The 20,035-nt window shown below is 36.2% G+C and overlaps 1 protein-coding gene across 2 annotated transcripts in view; it reads left to right on the forward strand.

Moving 5' to 3' along the window:
• The window catches only part of LOC118203250 (cytokine receptor-like), a 40,413-nt gene extending 24,025 nt beyond the window's left edge, over positions 1-16,388 (forward strand). Inside the window, exons 6-8 of one of the 2 annotated variants that reach the window (XM_085826469.1) lie at positions 4,014-4,141; positions 4,230-4,452; positions 15,670-16,388. In XM_085826469.1, coding sequence (XP_085682595.1) covers positions 4,014-4,141; positions 4,230-4,452; positions 15,670-16,076 — 758 coding nt within the window. In that variant the 3' untranslated portion in view covers positions 16,077-16,388. The remainder of the gene's footprint in view (positions 1-4,013; positions 4,142-4,229; positions 4,453-15,669) is intronic. The other variant, XM_035375520.2, reaches the window with a different exon arrangement.
• The last annotated feature ends 3,647 nt before the right edge of the window (positions 16,389-20,035 follow it).

A 20,035-nucleotide genomic window follows, 5' to 3' on the forward strand; every position in this document is an offset into this window, starting at 1 on the left:
TTTATACCTAGGGATATATATATATATAATTTAAGGATTCCATATTAACTACTACATATAAAACCAAAAAGTGCATCAATAATGTATTTTTCAGTATTATTGACTTCATTCTGAAGAATTATCTGCAGTCTAGTTTGCGTTATTTTATTCATAAATCTCAAGTAAAAACAAATGAATGTTTATATATTATTAGAAAATTAACCAAAAAGCAGCGACCACGATGTAATTGAAAAACAGTCTTTAGGCGTGATAAAGTTAAAAGCCATTTGGGTTAAGACTATTTTCTCAGATACTTAGATACTTTGCATACATATAACATAGAATTCGAAATGAAAATCCCAATATTTACTATGAATTCATTGATATAACTGATATCTGTCTTTCTATTCCTATGGCTTTAGAAAAAAGACGTTATTTGCCTTACAGTTTATCGTTCAAGAATACGTTTTCATTGTACAAAATTGCATTCATTCGAAGAATTCAATTTGTATTTTCCTCTGTATAAAACTGAATGCAGAGAAGTTAGATTTTTAAACGGCCCCCCACATTTTCTCACCATCCCGAGCAAGATTATCCCCTCCTTTTCAGATTCCCCCCGTGAAAAAAGGGATTGTAAATTTACGACTAAACTGCATATAGGCTGATTTCGTTTTATCACAGTGTGAGAAACATGTATATATTTATGTGGATTCTTTACTATTTAATTTCTTTAAATATAACACAGGGCAATAATTATTGTTGGCAACAATTTGATAAGTGAAACGGACACTTAAAGTATTCAACGCAAAATGCCAAAACGAAATTATTAGCCTTTGAGCTAATAACAAAATGTATATAAATTTATTACATCTAAAGAGGCTCAATAAAATGCACAAATATAACGAAAGTGATAAAATAAGGGAAAAAGAATTGAGACTAAGAGGTACAAAATAAAAAATACAATTCAGCATTGCCCAAAACATGTTGCCTTTATTTCAGGAATTCAAAATGTAATATGTTTTCAGGTAGTTACTTTTGGCCTCTTTACCTCATTTTACAGTATCCCAGAAGCCCCCAACAGTGGTATCTTAAACCGGATGTCCAAATCAACGAAATTTTAAAAGTGATTCACTGTGAAAAGTTTGCATCCGGTCGTTGAAAATCAGAAGATTTATACTGTTGCGTTTTTCTTTCTTCTGACATCAGTTGTTACGTTATTTTCTTCCTTCACGTTCGTACGGGGTTCGTGGATTTGGAGTGAATAACGACGACACTGGATGAAGTATCGAAATACACTTTATTTATCAATATTAATGAGGACAGCTCCAAAACACTTTTACAGTCGTCGAAGATCTACTATAAACACGCTGGTACAATCAGCCTTCACACTGTCAGGCAATAACGGCGAGAAAGCTTCCTGCAAAGCACCCGACTCTGCTTTCCGGAGTACAGCTCCCGATTCTGCTTGGTCGTTCTCGGAACTCCACGTGCTCTCGAGACTCGCCACGTTGCAACTCGCGATGCACTCGACGACACACGAGCACAGCTCCTGACTCTTCGGTTCAGCCTTTCCCGGAGCTCAACACGCGCTCTCGACGATGCACTAACGGCGATACACTAACCGACTCCTTCGGTGTACTCGACGACCCACTCGGCACTCGCTGCCCGGCTGTCAACTCGATCGACTCCAGGAATTGACTTGCTGGACGAGACACACTCGATACTAACTAACTCGCACTCCAGACGAGGCACTCTGACTCGCCCTCTCGATGAAGCACACCCTCAGAATGCGAACCAGCAAGGTTTATATAGCTTTCGGCTTGTGTTCGAGAACATTCTGGACTAAACCGGTAAGAACTCGTTCCAGAAGGTTCTCTATCCGTCCATGGTATATCGCCAACTTTATCGCCAAATGTGGCAACCATGCCTACCCTTGCCATTTTATGGCAACCCTAAAACTGCTTTGCGGGGAAGGTATCTTACCATGCCTGTACATTTCGTAACAATACTCGCTCTAGCAATCGGAAAATGGCAAGTGCATGCGTGATAATTTTCTCTAACGTGGCCGAGTCTCAAATCGCTAAATGTGTTGAACTGGTTAAATGAAAAATGTAGTTTCACGATAAATGACTATAAAAACAGCTATCGCTAAGAAAATCTAAATCACACTAGCAGCGTCTAGCCTAGAAAATACGCCAAAACAAAAACAGTATGTGATATAACATTTACGTAAAAACCTTATTAATCCCTAGTGCTTCGAAAAGGAATCCAGTACTCGGAGCTGCCAGGATAAGCTTTTCATGATATTCTTGTGCATATGCAACATGAATACAAGCTAGATTCCCACTAAGCAAAGTAGCTCTGGAGTGCTTTGCGATGATCAACTAAACAAATGAAGCTGAAGAATTTGCACTGCATTTCAAGAAATTATTCATTGCCTAAGCAAACTAATTTGAGATCTTCGAGTACGTTTAAGAAACAGCTAAGAAAGTTGTTGGTTTAAATAATTAATGCTTCTGCATTGAGTATCTGTATCTGAATCAAAAATGATTTTGCCTATTTTCGGGAGTTTATTAGGGTATCGCATGTTTTGAATTTAATTCGCTAAAGCTATATAAATGTATTTCAAATGGACTTATATATGTAAAGGAATATGAAAATTTAATTTTACATTCCCAAACTTTTACCTACAGCGACGAAATTATTTTCATAACTTACTTAAGTAACTTAAATTACTTTTGAGATAACTGGTAATCTGTAAGAAAGTAAAGCTTTTAGCCACCTTTCTGATGCTTCTTAAATACATAAATTGTCCTGAATTTTTACTTCAGCCTATTCTGTGCATATATAAATTATGGTGTACATTTCATTTGAATCCTTTATTTTGTACTGAATAACTTGTTGAGGGATTATACTTTTTCCACAATATTCGAAATATCAGATAATTAGCCGCTACGAAAGAACTGTACTTTCAATTTGTTACAGACTTCAACATATACTGCAATCTAGTTTTCAGTTAAAACTATTTTTTAGCCCAAAGGATCATTATCTCAGAAGGGCTATTAGTCTCGAAACAGCATTTTGCGTCGCTTCAATATAAATGTCCGTTTCGCTCTTCAAATTGTTGGCACCAAATTTTATCACCCTGTATAAGAATAAAGAAATTGTATAATGAACAATCTGTATGAATGTATGCATGTTTCTCCCACTATGAGAAAACAGCGCTACTTAGAGCCATCAAATTTTGAATGACGCAATCCTCCACCCGAGTAGGAACATATGGAAGCCCGAATTTGGAACATGTTTCATTGTTTATTTCTTATTTTGTAAGACTTTAACGAATTTTTGATTAGCTAACTCAACTATTTCACAGCTGGCAATGACAATACCGTATGAAAAAAAAAAAAAAAAAAACTCCAGCGCACGAAACTGTCTATCAGAAATTCTAAAGATATGCTGTTTTAAAATATTTTTAGTCCAAATGCTCTCGAAACGCGTGTGTGTGTGCAAGTGAAAATAATGCCCCTTTGGTCATAAGTTTATTTTCCGTAATGATTTGTAAATCTTTGTAGTTTTCAGTGACGAATCGTTTAAAGTAGCGACTGTTACTTTTTTACCCGTGCAAAATGTTTGTCCTTTTATTATAAATATCTCCAAAAATTCTGAGGATTCTGAAAATGGCTCCTAAAATCAATTTCTGCGAAGCTTTCATTTGATGAGGAGCACCTCGAGAGAATTGTCCGAGGGAAACACACTTCCCTAGCATTAACCTCCCGAGAGGACTTTCGGCTCACCGCATATCTAGAGTGCCCCCATGCCGCACGGACACTATACATTTACAAACATCCATGCCTTTTCCCGGGTTCGAACCCAGGCAGTCAGCTTCGTTAACCACCATCCCGGTTGAGTGGCGTTTTTATATTTAATACATAAAAGCATTTTTAATACATAAAAGCATTTTTAATACATAAAAGCATTTTTTAATTGTAAAGCAATATCCTTTAATATGTACTATATTGTATTCAAATTTTTAGTTCCATACTGGGCACCAGAAATTGCCAATTCCTCGTTTAGCAGTGAAATTGAGGATTTTGAAGAAGCTAAAAAAAGTCTAAACCTATTCCGTTATATTCATCGAAGAACAATAACTATATATTGGAAAGTAAGTGCTCTTAGTACCTGTTGCTTTTATTGCTCGAATCTGATTTTTGCGGTTTTCCATTTGTGTAAAATTTCGTTAATTATTTCAGAATATTCCTGCTGAATATGAAAATGGTGAAAAGTTTCAGTACTGGATACGCGCTTCATCTCCATTTCGACCTTATCTAACAAAAGAAGTTTCTGCTTCCAGAGAAACATCGTATAGTTTTACAGGCATGCTTCCAGGTGTTGTTTACAGATTTGAAATATTTGGCGGCAATGTTGTCGGTAATTCCTCTAATTCCTCAGAGATAATTGTTCGAGAAGAAAGTTGTAAGTTTTCCTTTTTAAATGTACTAATTTAGAACCTAAAAAAATATTAATTATTGCATTTATAGTTACACGCGTTCGGTTCAACTGGAAAGTACCAGCATTTCTCCAAGTACTGCGTATAATGATGTTTAAGGCATATAACGTCATTCGCTTACATATGCACTTATTAAGGATAAAATAAAATACTACTGGTTAGTCCATTTAGATAATAACTTCTCGAAGAAACCTATCACATAAAAAACATACAACGCGGTCAAGCACATAGTAACAGACAAGCGCCTGGCCCCAGCCACCACCCCTGTTCTTATTGGTTGCCGTTTATGACGTCAGGCTGAAAAGATTCCATTATCTGTTTCGTTTGAGTTATGTCAAGGGGAACTTATAACTACTTTGGATTTGGTTCTTTCCTGTGTTAATGTGAATTTGTGCAATGTAACAGAATATTTGCAATTAAAAGGAACCTAACAGTATAAGAAAATGTCGGCACTTTTTATATAAATTGTTTAATCATGTTAATGGAATAGATAAAACTTTATAATGCGTAAATAGTGTTTGGCTAAGCGATCCGTATTCAATGCAATTCATAGCGCTATACTGATATTTAAGAAATGTATTTTATAATTTCATATAAAAGGAGACCATTAACAAGATTTGCTTCGTCAGCAAAGTCAAGAAATAACACTTAACTCTTAGTGTGTAAATAATGTCTGCCGCAGTTTTCATGAATTAGCGGTTTATTTTGCAGAAAAGTATTTTTAAAAGTGATATAAATGTAAAATTTAGTTATTTCTTTATAAAAATGAACTGTTTGATAATTAAATTACCTTCCTTTCATTTATTGCTTGTTGTATAGAGATTGTTTGGTATCAAAATTGTTCGTAGTCAGATTATTTTTTTACTTTCTAATCCTAGGCATTAATTTCTCCTCATTTATGGTTAAAAATAAGATAAAGTGATAAGATACTTTTAAATCGTAAAATACTTATAATATCGTTTATTTGACTTTGTCAATTGGAGTTATCATTCTGTTTTTTTATGTATTATTGTTTTGTTTCTTAACTTTTATATCTTATAAAAAGTGTTTATTGTCAAATGACTTCGATATTCGTCTAATGACCAAAATACTGCTAAACGGTTATCGACTGCACATCAAATTGCACCTTTTTTTCTAATATTATGTATATTAACAATATATTTCTGAAGCTACTTTTTATTTTTGTAATTTTTTCGCAAATATGGCAAATTATTCCATTGCTTCGCCTGTTTCAGCGCTAAAATGACCTCGAGCTCAAGCTTTTGGCGCACAAAAATGCTGCAAAAATTCTTTTCGTCACTGTATGACATCAGAAGTCGTGTCCAATAAGAGCTTGGGGTGGTGGCTGGGGCCAGGCGCTTGTTAGTAACAGTATATATCAAGTTACAGTTAGAAACCCACAAACCACAGTTGCATATGAAAATGTAAATAAAGAAAAAGAAATGATACCATACAAGGCATAATATAACGCATTTTGTTTTCCGAAGTGTTGTTTACTTACAAACAATAAAAGAATTACAGACATCTTAATTTTTAATTACATAAAATTATTTCAATATTACCATGCTATTTTTAAGCCATTAGATTATACTGACTCATGCTGCCATCTAGTGGCCGAGAGCTACCGTACTTCTCCCAACACATTCATAGGTTTTGTTGGTATTTACGTATTAACCTATTCACCTCAGCGTAGTTTGGTTGGATTTTATAGAAAATGAATGAGACTTGCAATTGCAAGCTTTTATCTGTTACATATGTTTCAGTTAGGCATTCCGAAAATCAATGCACATGCTTTTAAGATTTTTTTCCCCCCCTTTAACGTAGTGGAAATTTCGTAGCGATCGCTTTACATTAGTTGTTTCAGTAAATCGTAAATAGTTGTAAATCAGTTGTTTTCTTTAGCAATTTTTGTGCCCGGGCCGGCTGAGCGGTAAAGTCACTGAACACTGACAGTTCGGTTCGGAGCTCGAATTCCGGCTAACGGGCTGGCTGCATGGACGCTTTCGTGCTTTTTTCCATGTGTAACATGTACACGAGCCAGTTTTCCTTAGAAAGTGGACCATGACAGCATCCTTTCCCTTAGGTGGATAGCCCTCGAGTGCTTTGCAATAATTTAATGTGCCATATCATAGCATACTATATCTTTAGCAACTTTGGGGCCAAGCAAAAATTTTATGTTATTTTTCCCTTTCGAAAATATTCGAAAAGAGTATATTTTAAAATTCATTTTAGAATGAAACTATCACGATATGCTTACCAAAAAATTCGTTAGAACTCCGATTACAAATTGAAAATGTAGGCATCCATCATTAAGATATTAAGACTCAATATTTGCTACTGGTATATGTTGCTAGATTTTGCCGATTTCTGAAAACTTGGCGACATTTTTCTTGAACTGGTTGTGCTAATACGTATGCACAGATTACACTTCCGTCATAGATTGTATTATGGTTTGAATTGTGCCAACTTTCTAAACGTCTTGCTAGTTTTTTAAGTCATTGTCGGAAAATCAACAAAATTCTGCGTGGTTACATATGGTCAGGGTGTTTAATAGCTTCCATATTTTGTGAATAATATCCGTACATTACTGAACTGAAAGTTATCGTAGCCTTTAATGGTACTTCTGGCGCATCAGTGTCTAAGCGGTAAAAGCTGTTGAACACTGGTAGTTCTGCCCTTCTAGGGAGTGATACGTAGGGTGGATACGTAGGCGTTTTCGTGGTAGTCCCGACGTGTAACGCGGATATGAGTAAATTTCCCTTAAAAAGTCCTTCACATCCTTTCGATTCCGTGCAGTGCTAATAACGGAAAACGTAATAACTTAAAAATAATGCTATTTCTTTCATGAAAATATCAATGAGGGCTTGTATTTTGGGGTGTTTTAATTGAATATTTAAAATCTCGCGTCCTATTTTTAACCATTATAAAGTAATTTAATCATCATTTTAGATGGTCTTCTCTTACACAGTTCTCAATAGTTAGTGGTCTGCCCGTTTTTATTTTTGCTGGTTGGCATTGAGATTCCTTCTTGATGTTGGATTAATTTAAGTATTGGAATATCACAATGCCACGAGAGCTATCTGCGCAACAGGACGGATGCCTTCGTGGAGGACTTTCCAAGAGAACTGATTCGTATTCATGTTATACATATGGAAAATCACGAAACCCAACCATACAAGCACGCCGTTTGCTCGGGATCGAACCCGAGCCAGGACAAACCACCAGTATTTAGCAGTATTAACCACTCTAACACGATTGGGGCTTCTTCGAGAAGTATTACGTTAGAATGTTTTTCTACAAAAATTAAAGTAATAAGTTCTAAAGCTTTAATAGTGTATACGAGCCCGTTTCCCTTAGAAAGTCCTCCACGAAGGCATCCCTCCATTTAGGCAGATAGCCCTCGAGGCTTTGCCATAATGACATACACACACACACACACTAAAGCTTTATAAAACAGGGAACATAATCAGTGACTTGGCAACACAACCATCGAGCTTTTTTATTTATATCCAAAATTGCATAAACTGCATTTTTTAACTTGAATATTTTCTGAACTAAACTTACGTTCTTATCGAAATCAAGTCAATTTTATAATGGATGGGACATAAATTTTAAAATTAAAATCTATGTAAATGGATATTAAAAGCTACTATGTATTCAAATAAGTAATTTTCCAACTTCATCTTGAATTTTTTTCTTTTTAATTTTTAATGAGTTTTTGTCAAAATATGGCTAGTTATTAATATTTTCATGCTAGCAAACTCAATCTGTTGATTTCCTCAGATTTTAATTCCTTTCTTTCAAGATATATCATAGTGATTATAGGGTACTATATAGCACAAAATATGAAGTTGAAGGTAAAAAAAAAAAAGATTTTCTCAGTTAATTTTTCACTATAGTAACCAACAAGTCATTTACCTAAAAAATTTCTTTACGTGTTTAAAGATATTGGTAACAAAAGTATTAAGGAACTCGCAAATTTTGTCATAACCCACATGTATTTCACTGTATGCATTAGATATGTAAGAGTTGGATATTAATTTATATAAATTAATAACTATTATATTATTAAAAATTTATATAAATTAATAACTATTACTGAATGTTAGGTTTATATAAAGGAAAGTCGGCATTTGATTTCACTGTTTTGCAAAATGTTTGAGCATTACATTTATGGAAAATGAAATGTCTGCTGATTCTATGAATACCAGGAGCATTTGGACAAGAAAACTATCTCTGCAACATCTACATTAGGAACTAGAGCGCTGTAGAAACCGAAAATCGTTCAAAAGGGGTAACTTTGTACGTTTTCAAAATTTGAGAAAACTGCAAATACCGTATTATATATCCCCCCCCCCAAAAAAATAGCGTTTGGGAAAATATACAATATCATTAAAACGAACATTCGGTGTAGAAAACCTCTCAAAATAGGTCTGGATTGGATTGGATTATTGTAATTTGGCACAAAACCTGTCAAGGTTATCTGCGCCAGACAAATGGTAACAATGCAATTAGTTATTTGTAAAAACTTCTAGCTTAGGTAAAAAAGTCCAGTTCTGAACAATTAAAATGTTTTTGGCGAAAATAATTAAAACTCTGGCATTTCACCAAGATGTGATGGACTGTCAGTTCTGCATTACAGTTTGGGCAGCTGGGATTCTCTTCTCCCTTCAGAAGATGCTCATGGCTCAGGCGACAATGGCCAATTCTCAGTCGAGTCAAGAGGACATCATCCCTTAGCCATACATGGCCAGTATCCAATGGTGGGTTTTACATTTCTCAGCTTGTTGTATACTTTGTCATCCCATTTCTTCTGGCATTTGCTGAGAATTTTGCTTTTGACAAACCCTTTGATGTCTGCTAGTGGAATCTGAAGATTGTACATTGTGTTTGCAGTTTTAGCTGCAATATCCGCCAATTCATTCCCCTTAATGGCAACGTGTCCAGGGATCCACGAATAAAGAATCTGAATCCCCAAATTTTTAAAGAATGATTCAACTTCAGGATTCTGGTTGCAACTGGGTGAGTACATTGAGCGTAATTTTCCAATGACATTAAGGCACTCGTGGAATCTGTGTAGATAATAAAATTTATGTACTTTTGTTTTGAAAGGTAAGTCAAAGCCAGATGAATTGCAGTAAGCTCAGAAGTAAGCACAGAGCAAACTGTATGTAATCGAACCCCTACTATTGTTTTCTCTGTGACGAAAGCGGCACCAACATGATCCTGGGATTTTGATCCGTCTGTATATAGAGGGATATATTTCCTATATTTGTTTCTATGTTTAAAAAAATCTGCTTGTAGATGATTTCGTTCGTTTGTGATTTACTCCAGTGTCGAAAAGTATCCAGAGAATGGGTTCTCCAATCCTCCCAGGGAGGAATTCCGAAAAAATCCTCCACCTTTATATCTATATTAGACAAATTATACTCCTCCACCAAAGCACTCCTCCGCAAGCCGAAAGATGGGACACATGATGGTCGTGCCTGATATAAACGGGAGTATTGGTCATTAAGCAATTTTGACCGCGTAGAATTTTCGGTTTGTTATAAGACTTTGAAATAATGCTTAAAACAAAGATTTTCACGTCTTAACCGCAGGGAGGTCTCGTTACTTTCCACATATAAGCTTTCCACTGGAGAAGTTCTAAAGGCGCCAGTGCATATCCGAAGTTGCTTGGTGATGTATCGGATCAAGTTTGGCTAATACTTAGGGCCTTGTCGAGCCATAAATGATTGATCCATAATCTAGTTTCGAACGAATGAGAGCTCTATATATAAGAAGCATTGAGCCTCGATCAGCACCCCAAGAAGTATTTGACAGTACTTTCAGAATATTCAGAGTTTTTAAACATTTCTTTTTTAAATAGGTAATATGGGGAAGGAACGTAAGCTTATGGTCAAATATCATTCCTAGGAATTTTATTTCCTTTTCTACAAGAATCAGCACATCTTGCAGATAAAGTTTGGGGTCTGGGTGAGGAATTTTCTTTCGACAGAAATGTACACACACAGTCTTTTGAGTAGAGAATCTAAAGCCATTTTCTTGCGACCATTTAACAATTCTATTGAGAGATGTCTGCAGTTTACACTCAATGTCTTTCAGGTCTTCACCCTGGCAACTGATTTGCGGGTCATCTAAGTAGAGCATACCCTGGACTGCTGGAGGCAGTTGTTTTAAAATAGAGTTAATTTTTATACTAAATAATGTAACACTTAATACACTTCCTTGTGGAACGCCCTCTTCTTGATGGAACATGTCAGAAAGTGTATCGCCTATCTTCACATGAAACTTCCGATCCTGTAGGAAATGTTTGATGAATATCGGCATGTTTCCTCGTAAACCATTGTTATATAGGTCACGAAGGAAACCGTATCTCCAGGTGGTATCATAGGCTTTCTCTATATCAAAGAAAATGGAAACATAATGATTTCTTCTAACGAACGCTCTACGGATACCTGTTTCTAAGAGTAGGATATTATCGACAGTTGCTCTTCTTTTTCTAAAACCGTTCTGATAAGGGGAGATACAATTATTTGTTTCTAAATAATAGACCAGACGAGTGTTGACCATCTTTTCAAAGAGTTTGCAGAGGCAGCTAGTTAGAGCGATGGGACGGTAATTTGACGGATTAGTAGGCTCTTTTCCCGGTTTAACAATGGGGATGACAAAAGCTGTTTTCTGGGCATTTGGAAAGACTTGTTCCTTCCATACTCTATTAAAGAGAAAGAGGATGGCTGCCAATGACTTGGAAGGAAGATGTTTCAGCATAGGATAGGCAATATCATCTGGACCAGGACATGCATTTTTTGTCTGCAACAGCTCTTTTCAGTTCAAGCACAGTAAAATCCTGATTATATGGTTCAGTATTGGGAGAATTGAAATTAATTAGTTGTTTTTCAATGCATTTTTTTTTTCCGGAAAGAAATTTAAGAGGGTAGTTACTACTGTGTGAGACGGCTGAGAAACTCTGTCCAATAGCGTTGGCAATTTCTTCCCTACTAGTAACTGTTTCACCACTTGTCTTTAAAATGGAAAGTGCTCTTTGTAGATAGCGGACGCTTTCCGGACTCTCTCCCAGACCTTCTTACTCGAAGTTGAAGAGCTAATCGAAGATACATACGAGATCCAGGAATTCTTCTGACTTTTCCTTCGCACCTGCCGAGCTTTTTCTTTAGCCCTTTTGAATATTATGAAATTTGATTCTGAAGGATATCGCCGAAAAATGCTCCAAGCATTCCTTTGTTTCCTGATGGCGTCTTGGCATTCAGGATTCCACCAGGGCTTTGGGTATTTTGGCTGTTTTCCGACGTTTTTGGTATACATATATCAGCTGCATGAATAATTTTATCTGTAATGATCTTCACAGCCTAATCAATGTGCACATTCTTTACTATTTCTTCAGTAAAAAGAGCATAATATATGAAAGAGTCCCAGTCGGCTTTGTCCAATAAAATGCGTAGTGTTCTAGGTATAAAAACACTCCTATTTCCTGTAATGCTTATGATAATAGGAAAATGATCGCTATTATATAGATAATTCTCGACATTAAAGAAACAAAATGGCAAAAGCTGTGGAGAAACAATAGCAAGGTCAATGGAATGGAAGGTCCTTGTTGGCTGATGAAAATAAGTGCTTTCTGCGTTGTTAAGGATACAGAGACAGTGGTCGTGGAGTAGCTGTTCAATTTGCTTCCCTCGTGGGTTTGTGTCTTTACTACCCCACAAGGGATTGTGTCCATTGAAATCACCGACTAGAATAAACGAAGCTGGTAGTTGGGCAATTAGATTCTATAAATCTCTTAAATTAATATTCTCATTAGGCGGGATGTAAATACTGCAAACAGTAGTCAGTGTTCGAATGCTCAACTGTACTGCAACTGCTTGGAGAGGAGTATCCAAAGGGAGAGCACTCGAAGGGCAATTAATTGAGGTAAGTAGACAGACACCACCACTTGCGCGTTCAACTGTCTTATCCTTTCTTATCATCGAGTATCTACGTAGCTTTGCAAAATTACCAGGTTTAAGGAATGTCTCTTGTATCGCTATACAAATAGGTCGATATTTATTAATAAGTTGCTTAATGCCATCAATGCCCTGATAGAAGCCCCGGCAGTTCCACGAAATGAGAGTAGCCATTAGGAATGTTTATTGCTTCGATGCTGTTTCTTTATTTTGTGAGGTAGAACATTTTTCGAGAGATCTCTGCCTCCATCTGTTTCCATCTCAGATTCGATAAAGTCTGAAAAGGTCCCTTCAATAGAGCTTCGGCTTGAGCTTCTCCTTTCTGAGCTTTTGATTTTCTTCTTTGAACTCTGTTTCTTGTGTTTTTATTTCTCGACTTTCTATTGTCTGTTTGGGAGGAGGTAGAAGAAAAACTTTTTCTTTGTCATTTGTTTTTGGTTCAGGTATCTTCTTCTGTGTGCTATGCGATGTTTGTGTACTTATTGACCGATATGATTTAGTGGCTTGTGCATAGGAGACATTTGCTTTTGACTGATCCGTGCTAAAAGGTTTCTTAGCTTCAGGATAGGAGATTTTTCTTTTAGTCTTAATATGCTGTATTTCTTTCTCTTCTTTCCACTCAGGGCAGTTTCGTGAGTATGCTGGATGATCGGCATGACAGTTTGCACATTTTGCATCAGCTACACATTCCTGACTTTCGTGACCACCTGCAGAAAAGCGAGCACATGCCAGGTTTCCCCGGCATGCGGCCATCGCATGGCCAAACCGTTGACACTTGAAGCAGTGCAGTGAGTTCGGCACGTAAGGTCTGATGGGGCAATTCAGGTAACCTGCCTTAATAGCTTTCGGTAGCTCTGGAGATGAAAAAGTCAGAATAAGATGTTTTGTGTTGACGAGTTGCCCGTCTCTACGGACTTTTATTCGGCGGACCCCACACACATTTTGCTCGGAGAGTTCTTTTGAAAGTTCATCCTCAGAGACTGATATCAAGTCTATTTCCGAAATGACACCTCTTGAAGTGTTCAAAGACTTATGTGGGGATACAGTAATAGTGTGTTCCCCCATTTTAGTCATTTTAGGAGAGAGGAAGATTGTGCATCAGATGTAGTCTCGATGAGCAGAGATCCTGAACGGAGCTTTTTTATGTGTTTTGGCTTGCCTGCTGAGGCCACAATATGCTTATGGATGAAGAATGGTGATAAATTTTCTAGCTGACCAGTAATAACTAAGAACTTTGGACATTTGCTTGTGCTAACTAAGGTCGAAGTGCAAATTCTTTTAGCAGCTCCAGAATTTTTCGTATCCATATGGTTAGAAGTTAAAGTTTTCATATTGAAAAGAGAGAAAGTTTCGTGCTCGACCGCCCCACCCACCATGGAGCCCAACAAGGGAACACAGATCCCTGTGTTAAGGCTAGCCGGGCCTATACGCAAACTGAAGCCCCACAGTCGGCTTTCCCGAAAGCGGAGACTTCCAAGAGCTAATCCCCTAGCCACTGACCAATAGGACTAGTGACCAGCCGATTGACACTAGCGGGGACAGCTAAGTGCCTCCCGTTTTAAGTAGAAGCAGAGGCCAAAGCAGTGTGTTGGGGACAGTACCTCGCCCCTCAACTGCCAGGATCCTCCTTTCCCACCCTACGGGTCACCATGCACGGCAAACGCATAGGCGGTATTCTCACCATGGTGAAACAGAAACCAGAGTAGTAGCTGCATCTCACAGTGAGCCCCAACCTCCAGTAGAGGAAACCACAAGGGAGAGAAATAGAGAGAGAGCTAGACAAGAGGAGAGGAAAGAAAGAGAAGGAAAGGTCACTGGGGCCCGGGAGTGTGACACCCGATCACCAAGACTGCAATGCCCTGAGGGTTCTTCACCTGCTATGCATTAGCTGGGCATGTTGGAACGGCCTTCATGCCTAGGGTGGCCTTGCCAGGAGCTATGCTCCCGACGTACTTCGCCCGTTCCGCTTAGTGACACCCCCCCGCCACGTTGAGGCAGCATAGCAGGAATTTGGGGGGGGGGGCAAAATAGGTCTGAATCTGTTCGTTATGTCCATTGGTGACTAGAGGTGCAGGAGTGCTGAATATTGGTATATTGAATATTGGAGTGCTTCGATTCTTGATGAACAGGCTGGTTGCATAATGTTGTCGGTGAACTTCCTCCCTTTTTAAACGTGAATATAAGCCACATTCCCTTAGAATGCCTTCCCCGATGATATCCCTTACTTCGGCAAATAACTTTAGCACGTTTTGTCATAATCCACCAAGTGTGTCATCTGGGGTCTAGGACTTTCCGCCGTTGAGACCTTTCGTCGTCAAGACATATTTTCATTACATGACTGTATTATATCTTGCCGCATTACGCTCGTATTGAATTTATTTAGGTTAAGAATTCTGTGTACCTTTTGTGTACTTAATAAACGTTGCTTGTAATATATATAGTTATTTACAAGTATGAGATATAAAGAAATTAGGTATAGTTAGTTGGAAAATTATATCAGTATCAAAGAGAACTGGGGCTAAACCTCTGATATAACAGAAGTTATATTATTGATTTTAAATATATGCGGGTGCAATATTTACATGATTCGTCAAAATTTCTTGAAATTTTAATCGGCTAGTTTAGAGAAATCACTCATACAAGCAGAAAATTCACATTTTTATGAGATCTGAAAGGGAACCAGAATTACTTTGGAATCTTGTCTGCACATTACTTTCTTAAAATTAATATGTCATAGTAACGATGTATTTGTATAAAAGTTTACACAAAACATCTTATACATTATTTTATATAAGATGTTTATTAAATTAAATTATTAAACTAAATAAACTTAATATACATATAATACTGCAAGATATAATACAGTAGTGTAAAGAAAAATATATAGTGAACGAATAGTGATATATAGTCATATATAGTGGACATATGAAGTCGTATATAATATATAGTGAACCACGGCGAATAGTCACATTCCCCTATCTGGTCGAATAGGAAAAGTGCACGAGGGTTTCGTAATTGAAATTTCTCGATAGCCCTCATATGTTTTCCTGATTTTTTCTTAGTTGTACTGTACAGGATAAAAAAAGCCTAAATGGTCGGGAAAAGTCATCAGTAGAAATTCTCCTTTACAACGCAAAAATGTGAATATTCTAACATTTTTTTTTAAATATAATAAATTTCACTTAAGAATTTATCATGTGTCTACTGTTCTATTTTTAGCATTGCTTGATGGACTAGAGCGAATCATCTTCCTTTCCCGTACACATGACTATGAGATGTTTTTCTTCCCTGGTCGAGATCAAGTAAAATATTATACTTTGTTTTGGTGTAAAAGCGCACAGCCACGTCCTGTGAAATGCGAAGATTCTCTACAGTGGCTGAATTTGCCGTGGGATGGAATATCTTATCATCTGCGCCTATCTGAAAAAAGCATCGATTACCAATTCGCAGTGTCTGCTAATTCAGAAACCGAAACATCGGGAATGATTTGGGCTCATTGTCATATTTCTGAAAATGAAGAACACATTCTTGATAAGTTATGGACTGTTTGTCTTAGTTTCATAAATTTATTAAAAGCTGGTCCTTCTGGCATTTGGCGACGGACAGAGGGCATTTTATACCTATGAGCAAAGTTGGCAGTTTCAATTAATTTGAAGCAAAAATAAAATGCATTCCAAATTTAAAACTGTTAGTCAAAAATGTTGAATAAAGGACATAACTCTTTTGAATATCGTCAGATTTACATTTTCCTTTGAAATATGTTACTGAAATTTTTTAAAAGTATATATCCAAGTGTTCTACGTGGTCAAATACATACCATTTTCACTGATTTTTAAAGAACTCAGTTTCTTAACCAGACAGAATTATTCTTGCAGCATTTCTAATGATAGGAAAGTCATAAACTAAAATTCAGTTTTGGCAAATAATTAACTATATTAATTTTTCTAATGTTGTTATGCACTGAAAAATATTTCAATCTGATTTAATTGTTTAATTATATTAAAATATTTTATCAAGTGTATATCTTTTGTTATATATTATTTTTATTAAGCAAAACTTAGAAAAAACAACCAAATTTTACCTCTTCTGATCAGTGTTTGACCTTTTCGACTTGTTACACACAAGTTATTTTTGTTACATGTAAGAAATTATAAAAGTTACAGATCACTTTTTTAATATTAACACCAGCACGGGAAAGGAATCTGTTACAAGAAAACCGTATAAATATTTGCAGATAAAATTGAAATCAGTTTCTAATTTGATGTTGGTTTTAATCATACGTTCTAAAAACTTATAACTTTTGCATACCTCTTAAGACTATATATAGAGTATATCTAACCTTCCTCATTAAAAACCTGCTACTTTTCATATAACAAATATTTCCGTAATATACGTACTTTGCAATTGTGTGTGCGTTGAAATTATTTCAAATATCAGCTTTTGCAAGAATTTGTTGACTATTGAGGAGGTCAAAGCTTATATTAAAAACCATAAGCATTGTTAAAATATTGTACCATGGTAAAATATTAAGCTATTATAAGTTTAATTAATACATTGAAAATTTAACTCCATGTCTAAGAAAATGTTAATAGCACTTACACTAAATCAAACTGTATAATACGAAATCCTAGTGTATATCTAAAAGTTAACAAAATCTTGAGTTACGGAAGCCTCATTATTAAAGAAATCCTTCAGAATCGTTGAGCTCCACTTTTTGAAGCTAATAAAAAAACATAAAAAAAAGACATATAGAGCAGATCGCAGTTTGTTCCGGTAATTGTTTTTAATATAAGCGCGAGATGAAAATATCCATCTTCAAGTTCAGCGTTTTTAAATGGCAAGAAAATTTTTAATGTATTGGCATATATTTTTTCATATTAGTCGCTTGTTGAAATCGAAAAACAAATAATGAGCTATTTTTAAGGGGGCTTTAAAGGAGGAATCACTCCTAAACTAAGTAAGACGTTATTTTTCATAAAGTGATGATTTTTAGCATTTTTTAAAATTCAAAGCATCTGAAATCCATTCTCTACATTCTATTTGGAAAATATTTGAGAAACCCTTGAAATATTTTTAGCTTTCAATTTCATTTGAAAGTTGAAACTCGTTCTCTTGTTAAAAATTGTTAAGTATCTGAAATATTCCTCTGATATTTTTTAAAGCATTTATCCAAGAAGCCCTAATTTTTCAGCGAAATATTTGCCAAAATTGATTTAAAAAAAAGCTTTCTATATCTACCATTTGCACAAGACATTGACATCTTTCTTCGGTGGTGTCACTAATGGCAAAGTACCATTCAACTACATTATGATTTAGAAGCTTTAAATTTTCCCAATAACAGTAATCTTCAGTTCTTAAATTCTCATTAGGAGAGCATTTTATAATTATCAGTTTGAGATTGAACTTTCCGTTCGTCGTTTTCATGTACGCTTTTAAGATACTGCCATTTCACATTATTTAACTCAGTTAAATAATGTGAAATGGCAACAGGACTGAAAAGGCCACCTGTTGGCGACCACTTCAGCATTTATCAAATCATCGCATAGAAATGTTTTAGAATATAACTTAATTGCCTTGCTTGTCTAAGGAAGGTCTTTATCTAAATTATGTTCAAAAGCAAAAGGGATAAGTTTATGGTCCGGGCAAGTAATGAAAGACCTTCCCTCTGATATGCACCTAAAATGTTGTATGCCAGTATAGATGCACAAGCGTTCCTTTTGATAAGCGAGGATTGGAGAATCCATTCTCTGGATACTTTTCGACACTGGAATAAATCACAAACTAACGAAATCATCTACAAGCAGATTTTTTTTTAAGATAGAAACAAATATAGGAAATATATCTCTCTATATACAGACGGATCAAAATCCCAGGATCATGTTGGTGCAGCTTTCGTCACAGAGAAAACAATAGTGGGGGTTCGATTACATACAGTTTGCTCTGTGCTTACTTCTGAGCTTACTTCAATTCATCTGGCTTTGACTTACCTTTCAAAACAAAAGTACATAAAGTTTATTATCTACACAGATTCCACGAGTGCCTTAATGTCGTTGGAAAATTACGCTCAGTGTACTCACCCAGCTGCAGCCAGAATCCTGAAGTTGAATCATTCTTTAAAAATTCGGGGATACCAGATTCTTTATTCGTGGATCCCTGGACACGTTGCCATTAAGGGGAATGAATTGCCGGATATTGCAGCTAAAACTGCAACCACAATGTACAATCTTCAGATTCCACTAGCAGACATCAAAGGGTTTGTCAAAAGCAAAATTCTCAGCAAATGGCAGAAGCAATGGGATGACAAAGTATATAACAAGCTGAGAAATGATAAACCCACCATTGGATACTGGCCATGTATGGCTAATAGAAGGGAGGATGTCCTCTTGACTCGACTGAGAATTGGCCATTGTCGCCTAACCCATGAGTATCTTCTGAAGGGAGAAGAGAATCCCAGCTGCCCAAACTGCAATGCAGATCTGACAGTCCATCACATCTTGGTGAAATGCCAGAGTTTTAATTATTTTCGCCAAAAACATTTTAATTGTTCAGAACTGGACTTAGGAAATTTAATTGGAAAAACACATCATCGTAATTTGTTTCTGTTTTTAAAAGATATTGGCTTTTATAATAGACTTTAACCTGTTTTTTAAAAGATATCAGCTTCTATCATAGACTGTAATTTGTCTCTTTTTTACCTAAGCTAGAAGTTTTTACAAATAACTAATTGCATTGTTACCATTTGTCTGGCGCAGATAACCTTGACAGGTTTTGTGCCAAATTACAATAATCCAACAATCCTTTTGATAAGCACTGTATCTTCTCTGTGTATCGATTAAGGAATGCAAGAAGAAATTTAATGGGGGCATCTCTTCGCGGTCAGTTTGATGTATGACAACCTCTACAGTGGTATCGGAAGCATCACATATGAGATACAGTAGCATTGTTTGAGGGATGGACAAGCATAGTAGCATAACAAAGATCGTTTTTGAGGTTTTTGAATGCTTTACAAGAATCTTCGGTTCCATATTACAGGTATTTCGCTGTTTTTGCTAAGTAGTTAGGTTAGAGGCGGTTGAAGTTTGGGCGCAATTCGGAATGAAACGAGGATAAAAGTTATTCCTAAGAACTTGCGCAAGTGAGCGACTGACCGTGAGTTCAGATATATTTTGTAGGGTATCAACTTTGTCGGAAGAGGTCTAATACCTTCAGTTGAAAATTCGTAATCCGAACGTTTAATTTTAGAAGTACCAAAACATGGACTTTTGCAATACTGATACAGAAACTGTGGTCATTTAATCTTTTAAAAACTATATGTAAGTGCTCACGAGTACTTATATATACTTTTCATCAGGAGAAGCAATCGGTATATCGTCTAATTAGCAGAATGCAAAATGTAATCCTGACAGCACCGTATGAATCATTAAAATATCTCTGACGCGTTGCGTAAACCAAACACTATGAAGAGGAATTCAAACAGGCTGAATGGAGTTATAATGGCCCCTTTTGGGATGTCCGCTCCATGTACTGGAATTTGTTGATAAGCTCTAAGTCAATGGATGAAAAAGTTCTTTGAGTGAAGAATAGA

Source organism: Stegodyphus dumicola, chromosome 11 (genome assembly GCF_044657685.1).
Source record: "Stegodyphus dumicola isolate Sdum_Otavi_A_Nest chromosome 11, ASM4465768v1".
NCBI classification, from domain to species: Eukaryota; Metazoa; Arthropoda; class Arachnida; order Araneae; family Eresidae; genus Stegodyphus; species Stegodyphus dumicola.